The following is an 8,297-nucleotide window of genomic DNA, read 5'->3' on the forward strand; positions in this document are numbered from 1 at the left end:
AAGTTTAAAATTTGGAAGTTTAATCATCTCTGAGGTGCTTAAGTATGAATCTGATCGTCGGTTCAGTTCCTGCTGGTGATCAGAGACCTTTAGGTAGCGTGCAGTCCGAGAAACTGCGGTCGCCCACTATCAAGGCCGGGGCAGCTGGTAATCCTGCGGGTGGTTTCCCTCACGTAGGCGTCCGAAACATCCGAGCAGCAGGTCCACCGCCGTGCTGACTGTAGACTGGACGTCCTCTTTGGACTGACCCCTCAGAGGATTCACCTCCACCATGTCCACAGCCGACAGAAGACCTGCAGGACAAGCACAGCAGTGAGGCTACCTTTAAAATACTTAAAAAGTAAGGGCACTAAGGGCCACCTGAAAGTCGGCACCAAGCTCCAAACCAAAGTTCGTGTTTTGATGCATTCGGTTTGGTTTTACACTGTAATTTTGGTTCAGATCAAACTGAAAAGTCTGGTCCAAGCTGTATACATATATATATATATACAGCTTTAGAGCTTCTGGCAGGTGGAGTTTGCTTCTTGTGGACCGAGCCAGTCTAGCTGTTTAGATGTTCAGCTAACCAGCTGTAGCCTCAGATTTACTGTATAGCCGTGACAAAATATTGTCTGGCTCCATGTTTGTTGGTATTTTGAGTCGTACCTGTCTGACAGAGGTGTTCAGTGATGTAGACGCCCTCTCTGTAGGTGAGTCCTCCCACCACAGGTGTCCCGGTCGCCGGGGTAACAGAGGGGTCGATGGCGTCGATGTCGTAGCTCAGGTGGATCGGTTTCTTCACTCTGTGAAAATTAGATTATTAGAATTTATTTTTACAGTGCAGACATGTGCTCAACAAAGAGAAGCAAGCTTAAAATAATCATTGTGGTAGTTTCCTCTGCTTCATAGTTTAAATCCATGCTGTGGTTGGACTTCGGACCCTGAGGGAGCTCACACATCCCGACAACACACAGACATCGTGAATACTGATTCAGGGGATATTTTAGTGTCGGTAGAAGTGAACCGATCTCTAGTAGCCTATTTCAAAACAACATCAGTCAAATCAGCCACAGACTGTTGTTTACAGTGAAAACTAAATGTTTTCACCGTCACAGTGTCGCTGTTAATGCTGTTGTACCGGTGTGACCTCAGTAGTGGTCTGTAGTGGTCTACAGGTCTGTAGTGGTCACAGGTCTGTAGTGGTCTACAGGTCAGTAGTGGTCACAGGTCTGTAGTGGTCTACAGGTCAGTAGTGGTCACAGGTCAGTAGTGGTCACAGGTCAGTAGTGGTCTACAGGTCAGTAGTGGTCTACAGGTCTGTAGTGGTCTACAGGTCAGTAGTGGTCACAGGTCAGTAGTGGTCTACAGGTCAGTAGTGGTCTACAGGTCTGTAGTGGTCTACATGGTCTGTAGTGGTCTACAGGTCTGTAGTAGTCTACAGGTCTGTAGTGTTCTACAGGTCAGTAGTGGTCACAGGTCAGTAGTGGTCTACAGGTCTGTAGTGTTCTACAGGTCAGTAGTGGTCTACAGGTCTGTAGTGGTCACAGGTCAGTAGTGGTCACAGGTCTGTAGTGGTCTACAGGTCAGTAGTGGTCTACAGGTCAGTGGTGGTCACAGGTCAGTGGTGGTCACAGGTCAGTAGTGGTCTACAGGTCTGTAGTGTTCTACAGGTCAGTAGTGGTCTACAGGTCAGTAGTGGTCACAGGTCAGTGGTGGTCACAGGTCAGTAGTGGTCACAGGTCTGTAGTGGTCTACAGGTCAGTAGTGGTCACAGGTCTGTAGTGGTCTACAGGTCTGTAGTGGTCACAGGTCTGTAGTGGTCTACAGGTCAGTAGTGGTCTACAGGTCTGTAGTGGTCACAGGTCTGTAGTGGTCTACAGGTCTGTAGTGTTCTACAGGTCTGTAGTGGTCTACAGGTCAGTAGTGGTCTACAGGTCTGTAGTGGTCTACAGGTCTGTAGTGGTCTACAGGTCAGTAGTGGTCTACAGGTCTGTAGTGGTCTACAGGTCAGTAGTGGTCTACAGGTCTGTAGTGGTCACAGGTCAGTAGTGGTCTACAGGTCTGTAGTGGTCTACAGGTCTGTAGTGGTCTACAGGTCAGTAGTGGTCTACAGGTCAGTAGTGGTCACAGGTCAGTAGTGGTCTACAGGTCTGTAGTGGTCTACAGGTCTGTAGTGGTCTACAGGTCAGTAGTGGTCTACAGGTCTGTAGTGGTCACAGGTCAGTAGTGGTCACAGGTCTGTAGTGGTCTACAGGTCAGTAGTGGTCTACAGGTCTGTAGTGTTCTACAGGTCAGTAGTGTTCTACAGGTCTGTAGTGGTCTACAGGTCTGTAGTGGTCTACAATCCACAGTGCAGGAACATTTATTAGTGTAATTAAATAGCATTCTTTGAACCTGCAGATTGTGCCCGTCAGTAGTGGTCTACAGGTCTGTAGTGGTCTACAGGTCAGTAGTGGTCACAGGTCTGTAGTGTTCTACAGGTCAGTAGTGGTCTACAGGTCAGTAGTGGTCACAGGTCAGTAGTGGTCTACAAGTCAGTAGTGGTCTACAGGTCTGTAGTGGTCTACAGGTCAGTAGTGGTCACAGGTCTGTAGTGTTCTACAGGTCAGTAGTGGTCTACAGGTCTGTAGTGGTCACAGGTCTCTAGTGTTCTACAGGTCAGTAGTGGTCTACAGGTCAGTAGTGGTCACAGGTCTCTAGTGTTCTACAGGTCAGTAGTGGTCTACAGGTCTGTAGTGTTCTACAGGTCAGTAGTGGTCTACAGGTCAGTAGTGGTCACAGGTCTCTAGTGTTCTACAGGTCAGTAGTGGTCTACAGGTCTGTAGTGTTCTACAGGTCAGTAGTGGTCCACAGGTCTGTAGTGGTCACAGGTCAGTAGTGGTCTACAGGTCTGTAGTGTTCTACAGGTCTGTAGTGGTCTACACCTCTGTAGTGTTCACAGGTCAGTAGTGTTCACAGGTCAGTAGTGGTCTACAGGTCTGTAGTGGTCTACAGGTCTGTAGTGGTCTACAGGTCTGTAGTGGTCACAGGTCTGTAGTGGTCACAGGTCAGTAGTGTTCTACAGGTCAGTAGTGTTCTACAGATCAGTAGTGGTCTACAGCTCTGTAGAGGTCTACAGTTCTGTAGTGTTCACAGGTCAGTAGTGTTCACAGATCAGTAGTGTTCTACAGGTCAGTAGTGGTCTACAGGTCAGTAGTGGTCACAGGTCAGTAGTGTTCACAGGTCTGTAGTGGTCTACAGCTCTGTAGTGGTCTACAGCTCTGTAGTGTTCACAGGTCAGTAGTGTTCACTGGTCAGTAGTGTTCTACAGGTCAGTAGTGGTCACAGGTCAGTAGTGGTCACAGGTCAGTAGTGTTCACAGGTCAGTAGTGGTCTACAGGTCTGTAGTGGTCTACAGGTCTGTAGTGTTCACAGGTCTGTAGTGGTCACAGGTCAGTAGTGGTCTACAGGTCTGTAGTGGTCTACAGGTCTCTAGTGGTCTACAGGTCTGTAGTGGTCACAGGTCAGTAGTGGTCTACAGGTCAGTAGTGGTCACAGGTCAGTGGTGGTCACAGGTCAGTAGTGGTCTACAGGTCTGTAGTGGTCTACAGGTCAGTAGTGGTCACAGGTCAGTAGTGGTCACAGGTCAGTAGTGGTCTACAGGTCAGTAGTGGTCACAGGTCAGTAGTGGTCTACAGCTCTGTAGTGGTCACAGGTCAGTAGTGGTCACAGGTCAGTAGTGGTCTACAGGTCAATAGTGGTCACAGGTCAGTAGTGGTCACAGGTCAGTAGTGGTCTACAGGTCAATAGTGGTCACAGGTCAGTAGTGGTCACAGGTCAGTAGTGGTCTACAGGTCAATAGTGGTCACAGGTCAGTAGTGGTCACAGGTCAGTAGTGGTCTACAGGTCTGTAGTGTTCTACAGGTAAGTAGTGGTCTACAGGTCAGTAGTGGTCTACAGGTCTGTAGTGGTCACAGGTCAGTAGTGGTCACAGGTCAGTAGTGGTCTACAGGTCTGTAGTGGTCACAGGTCTGTAGTGGTCTACAGGTCTGTAGTGGTCTACAGGTCAATAGTGGTCTACAGGTCAGTAGTGGTCTACAGGTCAATAGTGGTCACAGGTCAGTAGTGGTCTACAGGTCAATAGTGGTCACAGGTCTGTAGTGGTCTACAGGTCTGTAGTGGTCTACAGGTCAATAGTGGTCTACAGGTCAGTAGTGGTCTACAGGTCAATAGTGGTCACAGGTCAGTAGTGGTCTACAGGTCAGTAATGGTCTACAGGTCTGTAGTGGTCTACAGGTCTGTAGTGGTCTACAGGTCAATAGTGGTCTACAGGTCAGTAGTGGCCTACAGGTCAATAGTGGTCACAGGTCAGTAGTGGTCTACAGGTCTGTAGTGGTCACAGGTCTGTAGTGGTCTACAGGTCAATAGTGGTCTACAGGTCTGTAGTGGTCACAGGTCTGTAGTGGTCTACAGGTCTGTAGTGGTCTACAGGTCTGTAGTGGTCTACAGGTCAGTAGTGGTCTACAGGTCAGTAGTGGTCTACAGGTCTGTAGTGGTCACAGGTCTGTAGTGGTCTACAGGTCAGTAGTGGTCTACAGGTCTGTAGTGTTCTACAGGTCAGTAGTGTTCTACAGGTCTGTAGTGGTCTACAGGTCTGTAGTGGTCTACAATCCACAGTGCAGGAACATTTATTAGTGTAATTAAATAGCATTCTTTGAACCTGCAGATTGTGCCCAAACCTTCCTAAACTAATTATTTATCTCACTTCTGACTAATTTTCAGTGAAAATCATCTGCAGCTCCTTTGGTGTTGTTAGGATGTAGCAAGGTGGCTCCTGAGAGTTCTAATAGGTGGTTGTTATGCAGGGGGTGGAGCTCACCTGGCAGAGAGGTAGTCACATGTCTCCTCCATGACTCTGGCCACACCGAGATGATCCACGTCCGACATGGAAAACACCTTCACACCCAGCAGCTTCAGGATGTAACTGGGGAAACAAAAGAATGACTCTTTTAATTCCTCACTTATTATGTTCTACAAAAATGTCCAATTCCTGTTGGTTTGGACCAAATACCTGCAGAGCTGATGCCATTCCCATCAGTGTTTGCTGCTAATGTTAGCATGCTAACACGCTAAACTATGATGGGGAACAGGGTAAATATCGCAGATTAGCACTGTTACTGTGAGCATGTTAGCATTTAGCTCAAAGCCTCGCTGTGACTGCATACAGCCTGACAGAGCAGCTGCAGACTCTTCCACCATCCAGTCTGTGGATGCAGAGTCGTCTCAGTGGAAAGACTAGGACGCATTAAGACCAGAATATCCTGGTTCCACAGTAGTATTGAATATTAAATCTTGAGACAGGAAAAGACGTTAATCTTCTCTAAACAGTTAAATGAACTCGTTTAAATGTGGATCTTCTCTGTCTTTCCCGTCTAACTGACTCCAGATCAGCTCAGAAACCTACTGCTCCCCGGGATCCACGTCTCTCAATCCGATGTAGACGAGATCTTTGGCCGAGACACACGGCTTGATCCAGGAGAAGTTTGGCAAGACGGGAACCTGGTGAGGAAGGAACAACATTCAGCACCCGGTCTGCGTGATGAGAAGATACGCTCCGAAACAAACACGCATCTCGTCTCAGGACTGACCTCTGAGTGCAGCTCGTGGAGGAGGTAGGACACGGGCTGCCCGTGGATGTTTCCGGTGGACGAGGTCAGCGGCGTGTTGATGTCGGCGTGGGCGTCGACCCACACGACGCTCAGCTCCCCGACCGCCGCCGCGTGACCGTGGATCGAACCAATCGCCAGACTGATGGACACATGACGAACCACAATGAGTGAGAGCTCAAATGTTTTAATTTCAGTAGCACTTCACATCATAAAATAATAATAACATGTTTGACTTCCACGTGATTTTGAAGCTTTACGCTCATAGCAGCCGATAATACTGTGAAAAACCTGTTAGTACCTATTAATTACCCTTTAATGTCACTATATTACCAAATATTGCACTGATTTAACCTATTTATTGCTACAAGGTTACCAAATTGTTTCCAAAATATTACTAAATAGTTTTTCTCAGTACTCCCCTTTGTTTCCGGCCCCTTGTCACCCTGTTACATACATTTCAATATACACATTGTTAATACCAAGCTATGACCTGCTTATTACTTTGGTAAATAAATGGTATTACTATTATATTATCAAACTAATATAACACCTTAACTTATTTTTGTGCAGGTTCACAGGGTTGTTGATGTGAAAAGACAAATTAAATGTATCCACAGTTCACGAAGTGACTGACTGAAGTTTAAATGAAAGAGTTCATTACAGGCAATCTTTTAGTTTTAAACTTCACTGGCATACATGATTAAAATGTCTTCATAAAGCCCTGAAACTGAGAAATAAGATGTTTGTTTCCTGCAGTTCAAGTGATTTTTCAGCTGTAACCTTTGTGACTTAAATGTTCTCAGAGAATATGAACAGCAAGCAGCCTTTTGTCCCGACCATGTAAATCTTCTGTATTTTGTTGTCTGTACACGTGCGCTCTAAATAAAACCAACCAGAGAACTTCAGTATTGAAAGGTCCAGTGAAGCCCCACGGATCGATCACTCGGTTTGATCTGGACTGTGTCCTGCAGGTGGATGATTGACAGACTGCTGTTCTTGGACACAAACCAAAGCCAACAATCTACGTCTTTAAATATTTACCACAGTAAAACTGAGATTCAGAGCGTTGGTATCAGCAGCATGTAGAAGATAACTCACAGACTCTTAGTCAGTAACAGACCTGTTAGTGCAATACTCTCTACTCTTAATAAATTCCACCTCAACACTACCTGGACTCATCATTATTATTATTTGTCTTTACACTTCTGGAAGCGCATCACCTTCAAGCGCTGCCGTTAGACCCGAGTGTAACACATCCCGCCCATCAACAACTCAGACGTAGAAAAGTTCCCTCTGGTACCAAAACGTCCAGCACTGCTCCACCTCATCTTTCAGACCCGAACCTTCGGTTCGATAATACTTTCTGTATTTTTAAACCTGAGCTCTATTTTCATGGACTCCCTGCAGTACATGCTGCAGCGGCTGTAACGTATTCCTTCAGGGTGATTGCACCCCTCAAAATGGCGTCCACAACAAGCATTTCTTTTTGCCCTGACAGCCTCAGACTGTTACACCAAGTGTCTGACGACATCCCAGAAAGGATCCCTGAGAGGGACTCCAGTGGACCCCTTTTTTTTACATTTACTCATTTAGCAGACGCTTTTATCCAAAGCGACTTACAACATCCAAGCATCAACAGAGCATCAAATACAACAACAGGAAACTGAAGTCTCGCTCTGAAATCTCGTGAGAGGCGAGTTGTTGCAGGAAGACGAAGGTGCGAACACGAGTCAGAGCTGGAGAGAGAAGTTTGTCACGTTGGAATATTGTTAGGAATTAAAGTCTTGCTGCTCCTCAACGGACACAACAAACTCCTCTCCCTCGTTTTCACCATGTGTTCCTGCAGCAACTTGCACGGATTCCAACACCTTTTATACCTTCTTGTCATTTTAACACCAACATATTTAAAAAGAGGGCCCCTGTTTAGAAAAACCAAAATTATCCTTTAAACTAACGTCAATTAAACATTCGGTCTCCTGTCTAAACAAGCAGCTGGGTCACTTTTCTATTAGCAAAAGATGTTACAACATCAGACCTGAAACATTTACACTTTCAATGCAATTCTAGTCTGAACTACATGCTGACGAACTGACTTCCCACCAGGTGTTTTAGTAGGTAGTGTCTCCAGAGGGAGCTGTGAGACTCACCTGTGGTCTCCTCCCAGCATCACCGACGTGTGTCCGTCCCGCTTCACCGCCTGCACCGCCGCTGACAGCCTCTGGTTGGCGCTGCCCACCGCCCGCGCACGTTTCACCCGACCCACCGGCTCGTCGTCCGCCACTTCCTCAAACTTAAGGTTCCCATAATCCTTCACTGCACAGCCTGCAGACACAAACACAAACGCTCTCAGTAGAAACCTCAGAGGCGAGAGGAGCTGCTCACTAGATTCAGTTTAACAACCTCAAAAGGCTTCATTACAGGCAGATGAACATTAACAGCTGGCAGATCATTTGCTGCTGCTGCTGCTGCTCTGTGTGCAAATCTTTTCATTTTGCAATGCAAAGTAAACAGGTGAGCGCAGACAGAGCGGCCTGCTGCTGGTGAAATGAGTGACTTGTGAAACATCGACACACACACTGCAGAATCAAACAGGTTGTTTAAGTTTTAGTTTCGTCTGTTTCATCTGCAGCAAGTTACTCGTTAACTGAGTGTCCTTGTAGCTACATCAGC

General features: G+C 46.8%; 1 protein-coding gene across 1 annotated transcript; it reads right to left on the bottom strand.

Moving 5' to 3' along the window:
* On the bottom strand, positions 1–8,008 carry arg1 (arginase 1; the record flags this gene model as incomplete). Its single annotated transcript, XM_046041574.1, has 6 exons — positions 1–293; positions 646–782; positions 4,838–4,942; positions 5,423–5,517; positions 5,607–5,766; positions 7,775–8,008. Coding segments are annotated over 6 exons (895 nt in total), but the record flags the coding sequence as incomplete, so codon positions are not given.
* Between the last annotated feature and the right edge of the window lie 289 nt (positions 8,009–8,297).

The sequence above is a fragment of the Micropterus dolomieu genome, unplaced genomic scaffold (assembly GCF_021292245.1).
Source record: "Micropterus dolomieu isolate WLL.071019.BEF.003 ecotype Adirondacks unplaced genomic scaffold, ASM2129224v1 contig_6216, whole genome shotgun sequence".
NCBI lineage: Eukaryota > Metazoa > Chordata > Actinopteri > Centrarchiformes > Centrarchidae > Micropterus > Micropterus dolomieu.